The following is a 24,304-nucleotide window of genomic DNA, read 5'->3' on the forward strand; positions in this document are numbered from 1 at the left end:
ATAAACATTCTGTTGCATTGTTTAATGGTTTTTCCTTCTGGAACCCAATTATACAAATGTTTTTGCTTCTTTGCCTTATCTCTCATTCCTTTACTTTCTAACTGATTTTTTTTTTTAAAAAACTTCTTTATCTCATTTTCTTTGTTGGCAGTACTGGGGTTTGAAATCAGGCCCTCACACTTCCTAGGCAGACGTTCTGCCTTTTGATCCATGCCCTCATCCCTTTTTGCTTTTAGTTTACTTTTCAAGCAGGATCTCGCTTTTTTGCCAGGGGCCAGCCTGGGACTATGAGCCTCTTACTTAGGCCTCTCACATAGCTAGGATTACAAGGGTGAACCCCTGTGCCCAGGTTGTTTGTTGAGTTGGGGGGTCTCACTAACTTTCTGCCCAGGCTGACCTTGAACCACAATCCTCCCCATCTCAGCTTCCTAAGTAGCTGGGATTACAGATGTGAGTCCCTGTGCCCAGCTCATTTTCATTCTCTTGTTTTCTGCCATTTTTAATGGCTTTTAAAATTAAATATTTAGCTTATTCTGATTTTGGTTGTTTATAATTTATTCTTCATTTCTGAGATAATATTGTCTTTTATAAAAGTTTTTTTTAAAATGAGCCTTAATATCAATAGCATACTGATGAAAAACCAGAGTTTAATTTTCTCTGTTGTCAACTAACACACTTCTTTGATTTATTGGTCTGCTTTTTGTTTTGTTTTGTTTTGCTTTGTAGCCCAGGCTGGCTCCCAATTCATAATCTTTCCTCAGCCTCCTGAATGTTGGGACTTCAGGCATGTGTCATCATGCTGGACATTATTGGCCTGTTCTTAATAAGAAGTTGTAAAAAGTTTTTCCTTTCCTTTTGAGTAATTTACCTGTAAGGCACAGAACTTTGTTCATCTGAATAATTTCCTAATGATGGTGACATTCTCAGCTCCTTGGTGAAGAGCACCAGCATTTCTTTGAAAGAGAGAAGGTGTTTTTGGTCTTAGGTTTTTATAATCACATTGCTTCCTATATTTACTTTTAAAAATATTGTCTTTTTCTTTGATTTCTTTCTTGAGTTCAATGAGTCTTCCAGATTTCTGCTTTTCTTCCCTTCTTTGCTTGCTTCCCCCCCTCCCATTTCTATTCTTTTTGTCTTTCTAATTCAGGGTGGGTTTCCAAATACCCAGTTGCTGTTTGAGTATATTTAATTCTGCTTGAAATGTTGTCATACAATTGTCTTCTACTTTATTGGGGGGGGGGGCAATTTTCCATTTCTTTGAAGTAAGTATATGTGGAACTGTATGTTTTCCTATTTATTTTGTGATATCAGTTTATGTTTTGTGAGATCTTAGTTCAATGAAGCCCTCAGTGTTCAGCAAATTCTAGACACTTGATGGTGGAAGGATAGCTTTAAAGATCAATGGAATAGAATGGTAAACCCAGAAATAAAACCTTTCAGTTGGTTACAGTTGTGACTAGCTGAGTTTTACAAAAGGGGCAAAGGGAAGTCAATGGGCAAAAGGAGACTTTTCAACAAATGGTACTGGAAAACTTGACTTTCCATGCATAAAATGATAATTTCTTTACATATCATAAATAAAAATTAACTTGAACTGACTTGAATGTAATTAAAACTCTTTTCAGAGAAAACATAAAATCTTTGCATCTTGAGGTAAGAAACAGAAGGGGGGTGGGGCAAGATGGTGGATGAGAAGCATCCACCATTTCGACTCCTTGAATAAGAAGATTCAGGTAACACAGGAGAGACTGTATTATGAAGAAAGAAAGAAAGGAAGAGCATTGAGTAGCAAGATAGCAGAAAACCACTGAGAAACTGAGGCACCAGAAAAGCAGAAAGCAGTTCCAAGCCTGTACCTAGCTTCCCAGGAGGGCCATCACAAGGTAAAATACATGGCCTGGTGATAGACTGCCAATTCTAGCTGCAAGATAAGCCACACCTCCTGAACACCTCCCACCCAGTGTGGGGATTTGTGAGACAGTGAATGGTGTAGTGGAAGGCTAGCCTTGGTGAAGGAAGATATTGTTATATTCCTTATCTGGGAGGATGGTAACAAGGGACATCTTGAGAAAGGGTCTATCATTTTGAGACTGAGAAACTCTGGGGATGTGAAAACAAGAGAGGGAGTATTGGAACGCCCTGCCACACAGTCTGTGTGGGAGAATGCCAAAAAGGTGGTTGAGGAGAGGAAGAGGGTTTGATGTGGCCCTGCAGGGAACTGTGCCAAAAGTAAAGGACATTGTAGCAGAGGCCTATCTTTCCTGACCAGGAGTGACTCCCATTGCCTAGGGCTAGGGCAAAAACAAAGTGCTAGGCCTGTGGCTGGTTTGTATTCAGCCTCTAGGGCCTGCCTCCTGGCTGGGTGTTGACTGCTGAATGAGTCAGAGTCATGTTCCCAGACCCTCTGAATCATGTAAATCCCACAGTCACTGACTCTCCCTCCCCCCACAGAGAGGTGAACTGTCGGGCCTGAAAACACTGAGACCTGTCTGTGAGAACTGCATTCTGGCATGTGTTTTCCAACAGTTGGGACTGAGGGCCCAAAAGCAGACTCTATGAATCACAGAACTTACATAGCCTTCCTCACAAAAGGAGGTGATATGCTGGACAGGGTATGTAGGGATGTGGAGCGCATAGGTCTCTCATCTCTCTCCCAGTCAGTGGGGGCATGTGGAATAAGTGAGAACCTTCTCAGCCAACAGCAGCTCCCAGTACACAAAGTAGGGAAGAAGCCCATAAGCAGACAACTAAACCTTCTACAAGAGACCCTAGCTAGTTTACCTTGATCTGAGCAGGGATAGGGATCAGGCCAGGTGCTCTGAGCAAATGGTTGGCTACTGAGCTATAACCCCCAGTCTAGTGGTAAGAAATAGTATCTCGACTTGGCCACTACACTGTCCTGACCACTGAGACTATTTTAACTGAAAGTCTACAAGTGATTAAAACTTCTGATTAGCCACTTGGCCTCAGATGTGTAAATCCCAAAACAGAAACAAAAGTAATATGAAAAAATAAAGCAACATGTCTCCTCCAAAAGTGACCAATTCAATACTTAAAGACTTGAACAATAGTGAAGTAGATGAAATTTCAAACAATGAACAAAGTACAGTGATAAGAACTGTCAACAAAACTAAAGAGGACATATATATAAGCACCCGAATGAATCCAATGATGCAAATAAACACCTGAAAGAATTAAATATCAATGAAATAAGACAATGCAGGATATTAAGGAGGATTCCAATAAAGATATAGAAATCCTAAAAAAAAAAATCAAATTGAAATTTTGGAAATGAAAAACTCAACCCAAATAAAAACTCAATTGAAAGCCTTACTAATAGAATTTGGAAATAGAGTATTGCAGATCAAAGATAGAAGAAGTCACTCAATCAGACAAAGACAAAGACAAAATAATAAGAAAATATGACCAGAACATGCAAGACCTCTAGAATACAGACAAGAGACCATGCCTGTGAATCATGGATATGGAAGAAGAAGAGATACAGGCTAACAATCTAGAAAACATATTTAACAAAATAATAGCAGAAAAATTTTCCAGTCTTAAGAGATTGGGTCATCCAGGTACAGGAGGCTTTTTATAACACCAAACAGGCAAGATCAGAAAGGAAACACACCTAAATATATTAAAACACTAAATATATAAAACAAGGAAAAAATATTGACAGCTGCAAGAAAGAAGCAACAAGTCACATTCCATGAACTATAAGGCAGAAAAATAGCAGGTTTTTTAACAAAAACCCAAAAAGCAAGGAAGATATAGAGAGATATATTCCAAGCCCAGAAAGAAATAACTCTCAGCTTAGACTAATTTATCCATAAAAAGCTATCCTTCATAATTGAAGGAAAAATCAAAACCTTCTACAATAAACAAAAACTAAAGGAATTCATGAATACTAAACCAGCACTTCAGAACATACTTGAAGGAATCCTGTAAACAGAAGAGGAAGATAAACACAGTTAGGAAAATACAGTAAAAAATAGATCCCACTAGACAAGTAGATTGGCCAGTGAGGATTAGAGAAGTAGCAAACACCACAAAAGAACAAATTACAGGAAATATGTTATCTTTCAATATTAACACTGGATGCTCATGGTCCCCATTCTCCAATCAAAAGACATAGATTGGCAGGTTGAATTGAAAAGCAAGACATGATTTTTGTTGCCTATAAGAAATATATCTCACTGACAAAAGCAAACATTATCTTAGGGTAAAAAGATGGAAAAATATTTTCCAAGCAAATAGACTCCAAAAGCAGACAGGAGCTAGCTATTCTAATATCTGAGACTTCAAACCAAAATTAGAAGAGACAAAGAAGCTTGCTTCACATTAATAAGGGGAACAGTACAATAAGAGACAATCACAATTGGTGACATGTATACACCACAACTTGGCACACCCAATTAAACACTCCTGGATTTATAAACAAAGATAGACCCCAACACAATAATAGTAGCAGACTTCAATATCCCACTCTCATCAAGGTAGGGCATCCAGACCCCCCCAAAAAAATTAACAAAGAAACTTCAGAATCAGTAGACACTTTAGACCAACTGGACTTTACAGACATGTACAGAGTATTTCGACCAGCATCTGCACAATACACATTTTTCTCAGCAACCCCTGAAACTTTTAGGGCATAAAGCAAGTCTTAACAAATAGAATAAAAAAAGTGAAATAACCCCCTATATTCTACCTGACCACAATGAAATAAAATTAGAAATCAACAATAAAAGAAACTACAGAAAGTACTCAAACACATGGAGACTGAACAATATATTGTTAAAAGACCAGTGGGTCATAGAAGAAATAAGGGGGGAACTTAAAAAATTCCTGGAATCTAATGAAAATGAAAACAAAATGTATCAGAATATCTGGGATATAGCAAAAGCAGTGCTAAGCGGAAGTTTATAGCTATGAGCACTTATACATAAAAAAAAAAACAAAAAACCAAAAAACCCAGGTGTAACATTAGGCTACTTATTTGAGTAAGTAGCTCCTGGAAAAACCAGAACAAGCCAAACACCAAGTTAGCAGTGGGAAAAACAATAAAGATTCAGGCAGAAATTAATGAGATGGAAACTAAAAATCAATACAAAGTATAATGAAACAAAAAGTTGGTTACTTGAAAAGATAAATAAGATTGATAAACCCTTAGCCAAACTGACCAAAAGAAGGAGAGAAAAGACTTAATAAAATCAGAAATGAAAAAAGGACATATCACAACAAATACCAATAAAATACAGAGGATCATTAAGGAATACTTTGAAAACCTTTATTCTAAGAAACTGGAATGTACACACACATCAGAAGAAATGGATAAATTTCTAAATGCATTTGCCCACTAAAAATGAAACAAGAGCATAAAAACCATTTAAATCTATAACAAGCAATGAGATTAAAGCAGTAATAGAGTTCAACAAAGAAGAGCCCACTACCAGAAAGAATTCATTGCCAAATTCTACCAGACCTCTAAAGAAGAACAGCAATGCTTCATAACCCATTCCATGAACTATAAAGGGAAAGAATATTACTAAAGTCATTCTATGAAGCCAGTATTATCCTGATAATAAAACTGGGCAAGGACACAAAAACAAATAAAAGAATATTGTTAATCATTTCTTTGATTAACATAAACACAAAAATTCTCAATTAAAAACTTGACAACTGAATTTAAAACCACATTAAAAAGATCATATATCAGCCACGTGCTGATGGCTCATACCTGTAATCCCAACTACTTGGGAGGCTGAGATAGGAAAGATCACCATTCAAAAAGTTAGCAAGACTCCATCTCAACTAATAATTGGGTGCAATTGCATATGCCTGTCACCTCAAACTGTATGGGAGGTTGAGATCAGGAGGATCATTGTTCTAAGCCAGCCTGGAGAAACAAACAAACTTGGGAAGACCCCTGTCTCAATGGAAAAGAATTTGGTGTGGTGGTACCTGCCTGTTATGTCATCTTGGGCAGGAAGCCTAAAAATAGGAGGCTTTAGCTGGCAAAAAAAAAAAAAAAAAAATACCTAGAGCAAAAATGATTGGAGGCATGGTTCAAGTGGAATAGTACCTGCCTAGTAAGCATGAATCCCTGAGTTCAAACCCCAGTACTACCACACACACACACACACACACACACAAAATCCGTATGCCATGATCAAGTTGGGTTCATTCCAGGGATGCAATGTTGGTTCAACGTATGTAAATCAATAGATGCAATACAGCACATAAGCAGAATAAAAGACAAAAATCACATGATCATCTTAATAGGTGCAGAAAAAGTCCTTGCCAAAATTCAGCATCCTTTCACGATAAAAGCTCTGAAGAAAAGTAGGAACAGAAAGAACATACCTCAATATAGTAAAGTTATATATGACAAACCTATAGCCAACATCATACTAAACAGGGAAAAACTAAATCATTTCCTCTTTTCTTAGGAAGGAGGAAAGAGTGTCCACTCTCCCCACTCTTTTTTTTTTCTGGTTATTTTATTTTATTTTGAGACAGGGTCTTGCTCTACAACCCAGGCTGGCCTCAAACTCAGGAACCCCTGCCTTAACCTCCTGAATGCTAGGATTACAGATGTGCACCACCACACCTGGCTTGTGTTCACTTTAAAAAATGTCTTCCTCTGTTCTTCAGGTGGGGTCATTTTTATTTATCTGTCTTCAGGTTCACTGCCATCTTCATTCTTCTCTTTTTTTTTTTCATTTTTCTTTTATTATTCATATGTGCATACAAGGCTTGGTTCATTTCTCCCCCCTGCCCCCACCCCCTCCCTTACCACCCACTCCGCCCCCTCCCTCTCCCCCCACTCAATACCCAGCAGAAACTATTTTGCCCTTATCTCTAATTTTGTTGTAGAGAGAGTATAAGCAATAATAGGAAGGAACAAGGGGTTTTGCTGGTTGAGATAAGGATAGCTATACAGGGCTCCCCACTCTTAATATAGCATTGGAATTCCTATTCAGAGAAATAAGGCAAGAAAAATAAATATTCAAATAGGGAAGAAGTCAATTATCCTTATTTGCAGATGATTTGATCTTATACTTATAAGAATCTATAAAGAATTCACCAAAATACTTGTGAATTTTCAAAACACTTTTGGCACTGTGGCAGGATATAAAATTTACACACAAAAATCAATAGCTCTGTCATATACCAATAATGAACAGGCTGAGAAAGAAGTCAGGAAAATAATTCCACTCACCATACACTCAAAAACTAACATACCTAGTAATAAATTTAAAGAGGTCAAATATCTCTATAATGAAAATTATGAAGCCTTAAAGAAAGAAATTTAAGAAAACATCAGAAGGTGAAAAGACCTTCCACATTCATGGCTTAGCACAACTGCTATTGTGAAAAAGGCAAACTACTGAAAGCAACCTACAGGTTCAATGAAATTCCCACCATTGTCATTCTTTGCAGAAACAGAAAAATCAGTCTGAATATTTATATGGAAACATAAAAGACCCCAAATAGGAAAAGCAATCCTGAGCAAAAAGAACAATGTTGGATGTGAGACTTCAAATTATACTCTAGAGCCATAGTAAAAAACAAACAAAACAAAAAATCAGCATGGTACAGGCAGAAAGACATGAACATCAATGGACACACAGAAGTTCCGGAAATAAACCCACACAGTTACAGTCATCTGACTTTTTAAAATTTCCTTTATTCAAATGTGCATATAATGATTGGGTCATTACTCCCCCCTTCTTTTTTCCCCACTTCCTACCTCATGCCCCCCCACCCCCTCGCTTTGAAGCAAGAACTGTTTTGCCCTTATCTCTAATTTTGTTGAAGAGAGAGTATGAACATTAATAAGGAGGATTAGGGGTTTTTGCTGGTTGAGGTAAGGATAGCTATATAGGGAGATTCTTAGTATTGCTTCCATGCATGTATGTGTTACTTTCTAAGTTAATTCTTCTTGAACTAATCTTTTCTCTAGTTCCTGGTCCCCTTCTCCTATTGGCCTCTGTTGCTTTAAAGTTTCTGCCTTAGTTCCTTTGCATTGAAGACATCAAATACTATCTTTTTTTTTTTTGGGTTACCTATCTAGCCTCATACCTCCCTTGTGTACACTAGCCTTGTCATGTGATCAAAGTCCTATCCCCTTGTTGTGTTTGCCCTTGATCTAAAGTCTGCATATGAGGGAGAACATATGATTTTTGGTCTTCTGGGCCTGGCTAACCTCGCTCAGGATGATGTTCTCCAGTTCCATCCATTTGCTTGTGAATGATAAGATTTCATTATTCTTCATGGCTGAGTAGTATTCCATTGTGTATAAATACCACATTTTCTTAATCCATTCGTCAGTGGTGGGGCATCTTATCTGTTTCCATAACTTGGCTATTGTGAATAGTGCTGCAATAAACATGGGTGTGCAGGTACCTCTGGAGTAATCTGTGTCCCATTCCTTTGGGTATATCCCCAAGAGTAGTATTGCTGGATCAAATGGTAAGTCTATGTTTAGATTTTTAAGAAGCCTCCAAATTTTTTTCCAGAGTGGTTGTACTACTTTACATTCCCACCAGCAGTGTATAAGCATTCCTTTTTTTCCACATCCTCGCCAATACCTGTTGTTGGTGTTTCTAATTATGGCTATTCTAACAGGGGTGAGGTGGAATCTTAGTGTAGTTTTGATTTGCATTTCCTTTAACAGTCATCTGACTTTTGAGATAAAAGCCCAAAAAGATACACTGGAGAAAAGACAGCCTCTTCAACAAATGGTACCTGGAAAAGTAGTTATCTAGGTGCAGAAGATTGAAACTAAATCCTTATCTCTTACCCTATACAAAAATCAATTCAAGATGGATCAAAGATCTTAACACAAGATGTGAAACACTGAAACTGCAACAGGAAAATATAGGGAAAACACTGGAAGATATAAGCATGGGCAATTATTTTCTGAATAGGACTCAATTGCCCAGAAAATAAGAGCAAGAATAGACAAATGGAATATCATCAAATTAAAGAGTTTTTGCACATCAAAAAAAAATAATTACCAGAATCAAGAGACATGTCAAAGAATGGGAGAAAATCTTTGCCAGCTATTAAACAGACAAAGAATTAATGTCCAGGATATATAAACAGCTTAAAAATTAAACACCAAAAGAATAATAATCCAATTATTAAAGTAAACAGGAAGTTCTCAGAAGGATTAGTACAAACGGTTAGTAAATACAATTTGTTCAGTATCTTTAGCCATAAAGGAAATGCAAATCAAAACTACACTGAGATTCCATCTCACCCTAATCAGAATGACTATCATCAAGTTAACAAATAACAACAAATGCTGGCAAAGACACAGAGAAAAGGAAGCCTCATTCACTGTTGGTAGGAATGTAAACTAGTGCAGCCATTATGGAAATCAGTATGGAAGTTCATCAAAAGACTGAAAATAAACCTACTTTATGACCCTGTTAAACCACTCTTGGGCATATTTCTGAAGCAGTATAAATCAACTTACAAGACAGATACCTGCATACCCATATTTATAATAGCATTGTTCATAACAGCCAAGTGTAAAATCAGCCTAGGTGCCCAACAACTAATGAATGGCTAAAGAAAATATGGTGTATATACACCATGGAGTATTATTCAGTCATAAAGAAGAATGAAACATCATTTGCAGGAAAATGGATGGAACTAGAGATCATCATGTTGAGAGAGAAGCCAAGTTCAGAAAGACAAGTACTGCATGTTTTTACTAATATCCAATCTAGACCTAAACTGATGATGGTGGTGATGATAACAATAATGGTGATGATGATAAAATAATAATAATGGGACTTGACTGTAAAAGGACTGAGGGGGACCAGTGGGAAGGGGAAAGGAGAGGGTACTGGGGGGGGTGAAGAGGACTGAAGTATATTATAGTGAAACCCACTGAACACTTTGAAAAAGGGGAGATAAGAGGGGGGAGGATTTAAGGGAATATAATAGAGGGAGTGAACGTGTTCAACGGATATTGATGCACCTATGGAATTATCACAGTGAAACCCCTGTGTACTATTAATGTATGCTAATAAAATAGTTTAAAAATGTTGAAAAATTTAAAAACAGCACAAAACACAATCAGTAAAAGAAAAGACATCTAAATTGGGCTTCACCAAAATTTTCAAACCTTTGCATTTCTGAAGACATTATTAAGCGGGACTAGAGTTTCAGCTTAGTAGAGCACTTGTTTATCATGTGGATGTCCTGGATTCAATTCCCAGGACAAAAGAAAAAAAAAAGATACAAGAAAACAAAAAAGCACACTACAAGCAGAAATTTCATTTTGGTCTAAAAGAGCATTCATCTAATTATTCTTTTTATATTCACTTCTGCTTGCATTATGACTGCTCTTGTATGACCTAACTACTACAAAGTTAGCCATTAGAATGTGTACTTTTTCCTTTCATTTGCTAATATACTCGCTTAGCTACAGTTGTATTTGAGCAGGGAATATTTAAAGTATTGAATACTAAATACTTTCTTTTATGGAGCAATTTCAGTTCAACGTATCTTACCTGTTAGAAGAGTCATTCAGTATTTTTTGTTGAATAATATGTCTGTGGAGTGAACTAAAGGAAGGAAGATTATCTGGAAATGATTCTTCCCCTTGAGGTGCTAAAGACAGGCCAACAAAAGCTTCGCTTAGCATATCCCCTCTGTCCAAGGGCCCCAGGAGTTCTGTAAAAAATGATTAAGATATGAGTTGCATACAAATACAATTTATGCTGACTCCCTTATAAGTAAGGTGACAGAAAAACTCACAGATCCCAGTGGAACTTTTCCTTGGTTTTGTCAATTTGCTTTGTAGACACAATGGAAGTCTTGTAGTACCAGTCCCTTATGACTTCTGTCATTCTTACCCTGACCTCAGCAAGGGGAGTTTGATAACATAATAATGAATGTTTTCAAGATAAGATTTTTGAAAATTCATTTATGCCTTGCCTATTCATAGTACTTTTGTTAGTACTTTATTAACCAAATATTCCTTGTTGTTGTGAGCCAGTTATCTTGGAATAATGTAGAAATGAATTATAACACTCTTTCATATGAAAAAGAAAGGAAAATATCTTGTCCAATGTTTACTTCAATTAGCATTATTTTTAAATGTTTATTTATAGATTGATTGATTATGGTAAAATTGAAACCAGGGACTAGCATGTTTTAGGCAATTACTCTACTACTAAGCTATACCCCATGCTTCAGTTAGCATGATTAAGTATTAGGGATATATATATTACCATATCATATAGATGTATAAAAATGTCTGGAGAAATCCTCTCAAATTTGATAGGGCATTGTTTTAAAAAATTCTTTGGAACACAGGGAAAAAATGTATTTATTGTGAGAAACATAACCTTATTAAAAACCCAAAACATTCTCAGGACCCTAGTGTGTCTGGTTTATATTTTAAAGAAAAATTTTAATTGTGGCAAGAAGCCCACATAACTTAATTTTAAGTGTTCAGTTCAGGACTGTTAAATGTATTCATTGCCGTACAGCATGTTTCCAGAACTTTTTCATCTTGCAAAACTGAAACAAACACCTATTAACAATTCATCATTTTCACCTCACTACTATAGCGACTGATAACCACAATTTTATTTTCTGTTTATATGAACTTGACAAATTTAGATATTTTATATAAATGGTATTTTTTGTTACTGGCTTATTTCACTAAATATAATACCCCCTGGTTTATCCATGTAATGGTATGTGATTGTATTTCTTCCTGAGACTGAATAATATCCCGTTGTATGTATACACTACATTGTATCATTCACCTGTCTATGGATATTTGGGTTGCTTCCCCCTCCTGGGTACTATGAATAATGGTGCTTTTTTAACATGGGTGAACAAATATCTATGTAAGACCCTGCTTTCAGTTCTTTTGGATCTATACCCAGAAATGGGATTGCCAGATCATATGGTAGTTCTGTTTTTAAGGTATTTTTACTGTTTGAGGAAATGTCATACTGGTTTTATTCAACATTCTATGATCCCATCAGGTGCACAGTTTCTTATTCATATCCTTGCCAACACTTGTTCTCTGTTTTTTTAATGTAACCATCCTAATGGGTGTGAGGTGATATTTAATTGTAGTTTGGATTTACATTTCTGTAATGATTAGTGAGTGTGAGCATCTTTTCATATGCTTGCCAGTCATTTGTATATGTTTTCTGGAGAAATGTCAGTTTCAGTCCTTTTCACGTTTCTAATTGTTTTTTGTTTAGTTGTAGGAATTCTTTCCATATTTTGATATTAATTTTTGCCAGATTATTTACAACTATTGTCTTCCACTCAATAGGTCATCTTTTCACTTTGCTGGTATTTTATTGTATTTTTGATGCACAGATGTTTCTAGGTTTAATATAGTCCCAGTTGTCTAATTTTTTTTTATGTTTTTTGTCATTATATCCAAGAAATCATTGCCAGACTCAATGTCATGAAGGAATTCTTTTTTCTGTTTGTTTGTTTGTTTTGTGGCCGTTACTGGAGTTTGAACTCAGGACCTCATGTTTGCTAGGCAGGTACTCTTACTCTTTGAGCCACCCTACCAGCCCTCATGAAGCTGTTCTGTTTTTTCCTAGGAGTTTCATACTTTGGGTCTTACATTTAAGTCTTTAATTCATTTGGAATTAATTTTTGTATAAGACAAGGATCTAACTCTTTTTCATATGGATATACAGTTTTCTTAGCACCACTTGTTGAAGACAGTGCTTTGTCCATTCGTGGTCTTGACATCCTTATTGAAAATTGTTTGACTATACACCTGAGGGTTTATTTCTTGGTTTTCAGTTCCATTCTTTTCCTTTGATCTACATGTCTGTCTTTATACCAGGATGACAGTGTTTTGACTAATTGTAGTATGTTTTTAAATCAGCAAGTTTAAGATCTCCAACTTTGTTCTTTTTTAAGTTAGTTTTGAATGTTCAGCATCCCTTGAGAATCCACATGAATTTTAGGATAGATTTTCCTATTTTTGCAAAAATGCTACTGGGATTTTAATGAAAATTGCACTGAACTGTACACTGCTTTGGGTAATATTGACATTTAGCAATATTGAGTCTTTCAACATGAATATGGGAGGTCATTCCATTTCTTTCTTTCTTTTTCAGATTGGCTGTTGCTGTGTTGTCCAGTCTGGTCTCCCAACTCATGGACTCAAGGGACCCTCCTACCTCAGCCTTCCAAGTGCTGAGCTGTCTTTAATTTCTTTCAACAATGTTTTTTAGTCTTCACCTTCTTGGTTAGGTTTGTTTTATTCTTTTTGAGAGTATTACAATTACAATTATAATTGTTTTCATAATTATTTTTCCTGATTACTCATTAGTGTACAAAAATCAGCTGATTTTACATACTGATTTGTATCCTGCAATTTTGTTGGATTTGCTTCTTCTAACAATTTTTAGTGGAATTTTGGATTTTCTACATGTAAGATATGTAACTTGCAAACCAATACTTTTTTCCCCTCTTTTTGATTTGAATGCTTTTTATTCCTCTTACATAGTTACTCTGGCTAATACATTCCATTGCCCCATTAAATAGAGATGGAAAGAGCAACCATCTTTGTTGTCTTCTCTGATTCTAGAGGTAAGGTTTTTTCCTTTTTCCCCGCATCCTCGCCAACACCTGTTGTTGGTGGTGTTGCTGATGATGGCTATTCTAACAGGGGTGAGGTGGAATCTTAGTGTGGTTTTAATTTGCATTTCCTTTATTGCTAGAGATGGTGAGCATTTTTTCATGTGTTTTCTGGCCATTTGAATTTCTTCTTTTGAGAAAGTTCTGTTTAGTTCACATGCCCATTTCTTTATTGGTTCATTAGTTTTGGGAGAATTTAGTTTTTTAAGTTCCCTGTATATTCTGGTTATCAGTCCTTTGTCTGATGTATAATTGGCAAATATTTTCTCCCACTCTGTGGGTGTTCTCTTCAGTTTAGAGACCATTTCTTTTGATGTACAGAAGCTTTTTAGTTTTATGAGGTCCCATTTATCTATGCTATCTCTTAGTTGCTGTGCTGCTGGGGTTCCATTGAGAAAGTTCTTACCTATACCTACTAACTCCAGAGTATTTCCTACTCTTTCTTGTATCAACTTAAGAGTTTGGGGTCTGATATTAAGATCCTTGATCCATTTTGAGTTAATCTTGGTATAGGGTGATATACATGGACCTAGTTTCAGTTTTTTGCAGACTGCTAACCAGTTTTCCCAGCAGTTTTTGTTGAAGAGGCTGCTATTTCTCCATCGTATATTTTTAGCTCCTTTGTCAAAGATAAGTTGCTCATAGTTGTGTGGCTTCATATCTGGATCCTCTATTCTGTTCCACTGGTCTTCATGTCTGTTTTTGTGCCTGTACCATGCTGTTTTTATTGTTACTGCTTTGTAATATAGTTTGAAGTCAGGTATTGTGATACCTCCTGCATTGTTCTTTTGACTGAGTATTGCCTTGGCTATTCGTGGCCTCTTGTGTTTCCATATAAATTTCACAGTAGATTTTTCAATCTCTTTAATGAATGTCATTGGAATTTTGATGGGAATTGCATTAAACATGTAGATTACTTTGGGGAGTATCGACATTTTTACTATGTTGATTCTACCAATCCATGAGCATGGGAGATCTCTCCACTTTCTATAGTCTTCCTCAATCTCTTTCTTCAGAAGTGTATAGTTTTCCTTGTAGAGGTCTTTCACATCTTTTGTTAGGTTTACACCTAGGTATTTGATTTTGTTTGAAGCCTCAGCAAGTATAAGAAAATAGAAATTATATCATGCATTCTATCTGATCACCATGCAATAAAACTAGAACTCAACAACAAAAGTAAAGACAAAAATCATGCAAACAGCTGGAAACTAAATAACTCATTGCTTATGAACAATGGGTCATTGATGAAATAAAAGAGGAAATTAAAAAGTTCCTGGAAGTCAATGAAAATGAAAACACAACCTACCAGAAACTATGGGACACAGCTAAGGCAGTCCTGAGAGGAAAGTTTATAGCCATGAGTGCATATATTAAAAAGACTGAAAGATCCCAAATCAATGACCTAATGATACATCTCAAACTCTTAGAAAAACAAGAACAAGCAAATCCCAAAACAAATAGGAGAGAAATAATAAAAATAAGAGCTGAAATCAATGAAACAGAACCAGAAAAACCATACAAAGAATTAATGAAACAAAAAGTTGGTTCTTTGAAAAAATAAACAAGATCGACAGACCCCTGGCAAACCTGACTAAAATGAGGAGAGAAAAATCCAAATTAGCAGAATCAGGAATGAAAAAGGGGAGATAACAACAAACACCATGGAAGTCCAGGAAATCATCAGAGACTACTTTGAGAACCTATATTCAAATAAATTTGAAAGTCTTAAAGAAAGGGACTGATTTCTAGATCCATATGATCATCCAAAACTGAATCAAGAGGAAATTAATCACCTGAATAGATCTATAACACAAAATGAAATTGAAGCAGCAATCAAGAGTCTCCCTAAAAACAAAGTCCAGGACCTGATGGATTCTCTGCTGAATTCTATCAGACCTTTAAAGAAGAACTGATACCAACCCTCCTTAAACTGTTCCACGAAATAGAAAGGGAAGGAAAACTGCCTAACACATTTTATGAAGCCAGTATTACACTTATCCCAAAACCAGAAAAAGACACCTCCAAAAAGGAGAACTATAGGCCAATTTCCTTCATGAACATTGATGCAAAAATCCTCAATACAATAATGGCAAACTGAATTCAACAACACATCAAAAAGATAGCCAAGGCAATACTCAGTCAAAAGAACAAAGCTGGAGGTATCACGATACCTGACTTCAAACTATATTACAAAGCAATAACGATAAAAACAGCATGATACTGGCACAAAAACAGACATGAAGACCAGTGGAACAGAATAGAGGACCCAATATGAAGCCACACAACTATAACAACTTGTGTTTGACAAAGGTGCTAAAAATATATGATGGAGAAAAGACAGCCTCTTCAACAAAAACTGCTGGGAAAACTGGTTAGCAGTCTGCAAAAAACTGAAACTAGATTCATGTATATCACCCTATACCAATATTAACTCAAAATGGATCAAGGATCTTAATATCAGACCACAAACTCTAATGTTGGTACAGGAAAGAGTAGGAAATACTCTGGAATTAATAGGTGTAGATAAAAACTTTCTCAATGGAACCCCAGCAGCACAACAACTAAGAGATAGCATAGATAAATGGGACTTCATAAAACTAAAAAGCTTCTGCTCAACAAAAGAAATGGTCTCTAAACTGAAGAACCACCCATAGAGTGGGAGAAAATATTTGCCAGCTACATATCAGACAAAGGACTGATAACCAGAATATATAGGGAACTTAAAAAACTAAATTCTCCCAAAATTAATGAACCAATAAAGAAATGGGCAAGTGAACTAAACAGAATTTTCTCAAAAGAAGAAATTCAAATGGACAAAAAAACACATGAAAAAATGCTCGCCATCTCTAGCAATAAAGGAAATGTAAATTAAAAGCACACTAAGATTCCACCTCACCCCTGTTAGAATAGCCATCATTAGCAACATCTCCACCAACAGGTGTTGGGGAGGCTGCAGGGAAAAAGGAACCCTCTTACACTGTTGGTGGGAATGTAAACTAGTACAACCACTCTGGAAAAAAATTTGGAGTCTATTTAAAAAGCTAAATATTGATCTACCATATGATCCAGCAATACCACTCTTGGGATATACCCAAAAGGTTGTGACACAGGTTACTCCAGAGGCACCTGCACACCCATGTTTTTTGCAGCACTATTCACAATAGCCAAGTTATGAAAACAGCCAAGATGCCCCACTACTGACGAATGGATCAAGAAAATGTGGTATCTATACACAATGGAATATTATGCAGCCATGAAGAAGAACGAAATGTTATTATTCAGTGGTAAATGGATGGAATTGGAGAACATCATTCTGAGTGAGGTTAGCCTAGCTCAAAAGACCAACAATCGTATGTTCTCCCTCATATGCAGACATTAGATCAAGGGCAAACACAACCATGGGATTAGACTATGAGCTCATGATAAAAGCGAGAGCACACAGGGAGGTGTGAGGATAGGTAAGACACCTAAAAAACTAGACAGCATTTGTTGCCCTTAATGCAGAGAAACTAAAGCAGATACTTTAAAGCAACTGAGGCCAATAGGAGAAGGGCACCAGGAACTAGAGAAAAGGTTAGATCAAGAAGAATTAACCTAGAAGGTAACACCCACGCACAGGAAATCAATGTGAGTCAATGCCCTGTATAGCTATCCTTATCTCAACCAGCAAAAACCCTTGTTCCTTCCTATTATTGCTTATACTCTCTCTTCAGCAAAATTAGAAATAAGGGCAAAATAGTTTCTGCCAGGTAGTGAGGGGATGGAAGGGAGAGGGAGGGTATAGGGGTGTTAGGGAGGGGGTTGGGGAAGTGGGGAGAAATGACCCAAACATTGTATGTACTTATGAATAAAAAAAAGTTCATTAAGAAGAGTGGCCTGTAGTTCTCCTTTTTGGACATGTCCTTGTCTGGTTTTGAGATGAGTATATTAGCTTTATAAAATGAGTTAGGCAGTGTTCCTTCCCTTTCTATTTTGTCGGAAAGTTTAAGGAATGTAGTTTCTGCCAGGTATCGAGGGGGTGGGGGGGAGAGGGACAGGGTGGGTGGGGTAAGGGAGGGGGCTGGGGAAGGGGAAGAAATGACCCAAACATTGTATGCAGATATGAATAAAAAAAAAAGAGCATTGGTGTTAATTTTTGTTTAAATTTTTGGTAGCATTCTACAGTGAATTCATCACGTTTAGGGCTTTTCTTTGGTGAGAGGTTTTGGTTTCTGAATAATCCTGTTAGTAGTTGTAGGTGTGAAGATCTTCTATTCATGATCCAGTCTAGGTAGGTTCTATGTTTATAGAATTTTGTCCATTTATACAAGTTGTCCAAATTTGTCAGCATACAATTGTTTAGTAATCTTATAATCCTTTTTATTTATGTAGTATTGATTGTAAAGCCTCCTCTTGCATTTCTGATTTTAACAGAATCTTGTCTTTTTTTTTTCCCCCATAGGTAAATCTAGCTAACAGGTTGTCAATTGTGTTGCTCTTTTAAAAAATTACCTCTTAAATTTTATTGACTTGTTTTTGTTTTTCCATTCTCTATTTCATTTATCTCTATTCTCATCTTGGGCATTTTCTTCCTTCTGATACTTTGGACTTAGCTTCTCTTTTCTCTTTTTCTCAGGTGTCAAGTTAGGCTATTGATTTGAGATTTTTCTTCTTTTGTTTTTATTATTTAAAATTTTTTCAGCACATAGTAATTGCACTAAGAGGTTTCATTGTTATATTTCTGTACCTGCATATAATGTACTTTGAGAACATTTACCCTATTATTCTTTCTTATCCCCTCCCCACTTTTAAAACAATTTTAATATAATTCATTATTCTCTTTTCATATATGCATATAAAATACTTTGATCATATTCCCCTTCCCCCAGTACCCCTCCCTTTATCCCTATACCCTTCCTCTGGTTCCTTGCTCAAACAGACCGATTTTATACTCATGCCAGTCATCCTTTTAGGTCTGGTTTCCATATATGAGAGAGAACATGTGATATTTGTCTTTCTCATTCTGGCTAACTTTGCTTGAAATGATGACCTCCAATTCCATTCACTTTCCTGCAGACAATATAATTTCATTCTTCTTTATGTCTGAAAAGTATTTCATTGTAGCTGTATAGTACATTTTCTTTATCCATTCATTGGTCATGTTAAGCTAAGCACCGGTTAAGCAATGCTAAACTCTTGACGTTGCTCTTAGTTCATCCCATAGGATTAGGTATGTGTGTCTCAAGAGGTTTTATAATTTCCCTTGTGATTTCTTCTTTGACCCATTGGTTGAGTGTTATTTACTTTCCATGTATTTGTGAATTTCCGGTTTTTCTTTTGTTATTGATTTCTGGTTTCATTCTATTGTGATTAGAATAGATAAAGATTTTCAAATGTTTTGAATTTGTTAGAAAGACTTATTTGAGAGCTGGGGATGTAGCTCGGTGGTAGGGCACTTGCCTAGCATGCCTAAGGTCCTGGGGTTGATCCATAGCACTGCAAGGAAAAAGAAATTATTTTCTGGCCTTCATGTGCTCAGTCCTGGAGAATGCTCTGGGAGTACTGGATAAGAATCTGCATTCTGCATTTGTTGGGTAAGAATTCTGTGTATCTTTCATTTTTAATCCTCTTATGGTCTTGTTGAAGTCCTCTATTCCCTTATTGATCTTTGCTGTGGTAGTTATATCCATTATTGAAAACTTGACAGAAACCATGAATTACCTAGAATTTTGCTTTGAACTAATTTTCTTGAACTAAAATTTAAAACTGGTAGTCCATGTACCAAATTCACTTTACAGATGTTTCACCTATGCTATTTAAAAATTATTTTGAATAACCAACACTCAAAAATTGGTAAATTTCTCATAAAAACTAAGAGGCTTGGCTTCTTTCTGAAAAATCTGAAGACTTGATAGCATTTGACCTCAATTTCTTAAGAGCAGAAATCTGCTGAGCTAGAAATGGGGTTGCCCTCTTCATCCCAGTTCCCATAAAATCCTATTTCTCCATAACACCAAGGGTGAGTATCTGTTCCATTCGTCAACAGGCTTGTACTCCTAAAGCCTGCAAGTTGGCTGTAGGACAGGATCATCAAACTGCACCTCACTAACCACACACACGTCCATCTGATTTCTCATGGCTCACGACCTAACGGTAGTTTTTACATTTTCAAGAGGTTGGAAAAGTAGTGATATAGTCTTAGATGTGAAAATTACACGAAATCAAAATGTCAGTGCAAAGCCAGCCTTATACAATACGTAAACAATATTCAGGTGGAATAGTTGAGACAGAGAGCATACAACTGCAATGCCTAAAATTCTGACCCTTTATTAAAAGTTTGCTGCACCTTTCTCTAGAACAAAAAGGGAAAGCTCTCTTTACCCCTTTTTCTTTAATCTTCTTCCCTTTCTTATCTCTTGCTTTATTTTTTTCTCTCTCCTATCATATACATACTGCTTCAGACCCAGGATAGAACTGCCTTGCCAAATTTCATTTCTCAGTACGAAGGAAAATAGTGAAAAACTCAGGAGACCAAGGTCTGATTTCTTTTTACCTATGATCTTGGACAAGTCATTTCATCTCTCTGAGCTTCTATCTACTCATTCGTTCAACAAAAGTGATAAATTAGGTTACCTCTAAAAATATTTATCACTTTGAATTCTTTGAAATAGACAAAAAAGAGATAAGCTGGTGGATAAAAATGCAAATGAGAAAGACTAAAGAATGACTGGTAGACTCCTGGTTGCTAGGTAGGTAGGTAAGACAGACAAATAATCGTCACCTTTGTTGAGTTAGGCCATTTACATATATTATCTCTAATTCTCGTAATGATCCTGCAAGCCCTGTGAGGTAGGTATCATTACTTCATTTGCAGATACAGAAACTACAGATAAAAGAGGTTAATTGGCTTGCTCTAAACCAGTATCTATTAAATGGCAAGAATCAAGGTTCATACCTGAAACGTCTGGCATAAAGCCAGTGCTGTTCCATTTCAACAAGCTGCCTAACTCACAAGGAGAGAAGTGAGTTAAGAGAACTTATTTCTGCTATACATTCGTCTTCTGAAATGAATGGCACCACTTCTCTGGTGATCTTATACATTATTCTACAAATCAATCTATTCTTTTGTTGGCTTTGTGCCTTTATCCCTTCCAGTATAAAATCTCCAAAGGATTTTCGGAGTAAAACACATTTCAAGATGTGCAATCACATGGAAGAATGAAAATCTTTTATAATATTGTTTGTTAAACTGACAGCTCTACTTAACAGAAGCCATTAAAATATTTACAAAGTAGCAGCTGCTCTTGTTAAAAACTACAGCTTTTTGGAGGCATAAAAATAAACAAGTTGATAAGTACAAGATAAGTCATTTGACGGGTTCTTTGTGTACATTGCACAATATTTAGAAAATTCTGATATTTACAGAGCAATTATATTGTAAAGTCTTTCAAGTTAAAAGGACACAGACCCAATAAAAACTGAACTGTTTACAAGAATTTCTCACACTGATCTTTTAAGCAATTTAGGAAGCCCCCAAACATAATCTTTTAAGAAGTATTAGGCATTTGGTGAGTACTGTTTTGTTTTGTTTTTAAAATTAGCTTTGTTCTTAGGAGATAGTTATACATGAATGAATCTCTATGAGCTGAGTTGAATTCTATATTGTCCTAGAGTTTCAGTCATGGCTCTTAAGAAAATAATTACAAGTTGCAGGAAACAGAACAAGAGAGCAAACCAATGTCAACACAAGTGTTTGAAAGTAACTCAACATTTTCATTATATATAAGTTGAATGATTTTCTTTTCAAAAAACCTTTTTAAAGAGTAAACATTCTTCATTAAAGATACCCAACAATGGAAATTTTTATTAATTTTCTCAAATGCAAGCAGTGATATATAACTTTTATAGCCCCAAATTATTTCTAAAGAGAAGGAAAAAATATGTATGAAGGTGGCTTTCGGAAAAATCTTGCACAGGTCAAGCTCCTGTGATAATGTGAGCCACTGATTTTATTTAATGACTTCTACTTACTGGTAAGAACATTAGACTGAAAGTAAAATATTCTGGCAGTGATTTCTAAGTGTGTGATATATTAATAGCTTAGTAAGTTTTAAAAAGCATGGAATTAAACTTTAAGGTAATGGAATCATTATTCTTTTTCTGCCTTCAAGTTCATCCAGTTCATTTTTTTTTTTCAGTAGTAGGGTTTGAACTCAGGGTCTTGCACTTTCTAGGTAGGCACTCTATCGCTTAAGCCACTCTGCGAGCCCTCACACTTTTTCTTTTTTTTGTTTTGAGACTGGGGTCTTGTAATGTCCGTTGCCCAGGCTGGCCTTGAACTCACAATCATTCTACATCAGCTTCTTGAGAAGCTGTGTTTTTAGGTATGCACCTCTGCACCCAGCCCAGTTCACTTTTTCAATATTTCTCAAATGCAATTTTCCCATGCTGTTCATAAGGAAAATAATAATTTTCTATCATGTAGAACTGGAAAAAGAGAGGAGACTAAGATATGATGAGGGAAATACGATTCACAGAAAGTGTCAATAACTTATAAAAAGTACCACTTCTAGGCATCCACCCAAAGGAACCTAAGTCAGGATACTGATGTGCATCACAGCACTATTCACAATAGCCAAGCAATGGAAACAATCCAGATGCCCAACAACTGATGAATGGATCAAGAAATTGTGGTATATGTACACAATGGAGTTTTACTCAGCCACAAGGAATGACATGTGGTTTGAAGGTAAATGGATGCAATTGAAGGTCATCATATTAAGTGAAGTAACCTAGGCTCAGAAAGACAAAGGCCACATGTTTTCTCTCATACGTGGAAGATAGATTCAAAAAATAAACATATGTACAAAAACAAGCATATACAAACTTATATGCAGAACATGTTAGTAATAGTGGAACTACTCTATGGAACTCAGGAAAAGAGGGAAAGGAAAAGAATGCTAGAGCATCTGTAATATTGTAAAACATAACATCTGTGAAGGTAGAGGATATAAGGATGTATATTCAAAGTTGTTGAAAAAGAGGAGGGGGGGAAGGTAAAGGTGTGAGGGAGAGTAATGGAAGGGGTTGAATTGACCAAAATAAAGTATACCCACAATAGGGATACATGAAGAAACCTCTTTGAACATCAACTTAAATATTAATATGAAAGACAGGACTGTAAAATAGGTACAGTGTATTTGGGAGGAGTATTAGTTGGAGGGGGAAGGGTGAATGAAGGAGATATGGTTGATGGGTTTTATATACTTACATGAAATAGAACAAAGAAGCCTCCTGCAATTGCTTTAAGTGCGGCAGGGAGGGGGTTGAGGAGAGAGGATGGGATGATCAACCAATGTACAATATAAGCCTAATCAGAATTGTCACCATGAACCCCCCTGTATAATGAATATATCTTCAGAAATTTTTTTTGTTTTAAAAAAGTAAGAAATAGAAGGAAAGAAGAGTGTTACCCTGACTTAAGAGAGTAAGCACAGACAAATTATCTTAGTCTTAAGACTAATATTGTGAGGTTCCATACTATTGGTCTCAGCTACTTCAGAGTGATGTGATGATCTCTACAAAAATCACAACATCCACTATAAGAAATACCAGCATACTTTTTGTTGATAGTTTTGCTTAGACAAATAAGCAAATGGAAAACTAGGCATATTAATAAAATATATTATAGTGACATATTTTTATTAGCATATATTAACTGTACAAAGGGTTTCATTGTGGTATTTCCATTTATGCATAAAATGTACTTTTATTATATTTACTCCCTCTAGTACTTTATCTTCCCTTCCTCCACTCCTTTTTTTTTCAGTTTTAATTGCTTTATTATTTGATCATATTCATTCCTGCCAACACCCTTTCCTTTCACCCTATACCCTCTCTCTGGTTCCTATCAAATAATAGCTCTTTTACATTCATGCCACTTTTGTTTTTTAGGTCTGGATTCCACATATGAGAGAAAACATGATATTTGTCTTCTGAGTCTGGCTTATTTCACTTTGTCCTTTTCTGTTTCTTTTTTTATTTTTGTAAATACCCAACTTTTTTTTTTACTTCTTTTGGTGGCACTGGGGTTTGAACTCAGGGCCTCATGCTTGCTAGGCAGGTGCTCTACCACTTGAGCCACTCTACCAGCCTTTATTTCACTTCAGATAGTGGTCTCCTGCTCTATCCATTTTCCAGCAAACAACATAATTTCATTTTTCTTTATGGCTGAATAATACTCTATTGTATATATATAATAGATATATATATATATACAATATTATATTATATATATCACATTTTCTTTATCCATTCATTCATGGGCACCTAGGCCACTTCTATAATTTGGCTATCGTGAATAGTATTGCCACAAACATGGGTATGCAGGTATTTAGAGTGAATGCTGACTTACATTCCTTACATTACTCCTTAGGCCAGGAGTGTTATAAGCAGGACCATATGTACTTCTGTTTTTTTAATTTTATTAATTTTTGTGGTACTGTAGGTTGAACTCAGGGCCTTGTGTTTGCTAGGCAGTCACTCTACCACTTGAGCTACCTTTCCAGCCCTTTTTGCATTGATGATTTTTGAGATAGGGTCTTGCTTTATATCTGGCTAGCCTATTTGTGCTTTCCCAGGTAGCTTGTATGAAAAGCATGCA

At 36.0% G+C, this 24,304-nt stretch overlaps 1 protein-coding gene across 11 annotated transcripts in view; it reads right to left on the reverse strand.

Annotated features, from left to right (window-relative positions):
• Positions 1-24,304, reverse strand: part of Wdpcp (WD repeat containing planar cell polarity effector) — a 373,249-nt gene that overhangs the window by 66,979 nt on the left and 281,966 nt on the right. For 8 of the 11 annotated variants that reach the window (XM_074049846.1, XM_074049840.1, XM_074049839.1 and 5 more), the window contains one exon: positions 10,539-10,701. The exons of 2 other annotated variants lie outside the window; for them this stretch is intronic. In XM_074049846.1, the coding sequence (XP_073905947.1) occupies positions 10,539-10,701 (163 nt within the window). Of the gene's footprint in view, positions 1-868; positions 954-10,538; positions 10,702-24,304 lie in introns of all 11 variants that reach the window. One more of the 11 variants, XR_012439706.1, reaches the window with a different exon arrangement.

Source organism: Castor canadensis, chromosome 12 (genome assembly GCF_047511655.1).
Source record: "Castor canadensis chromosome 12, mCasCan1.hap1v2, whole genome shotgun sequence".
NCBI lineage: Eukaryota > Metazoa > Chordata > Mammalia > Rodentia > Castoridae > Castor > Castor canadensis.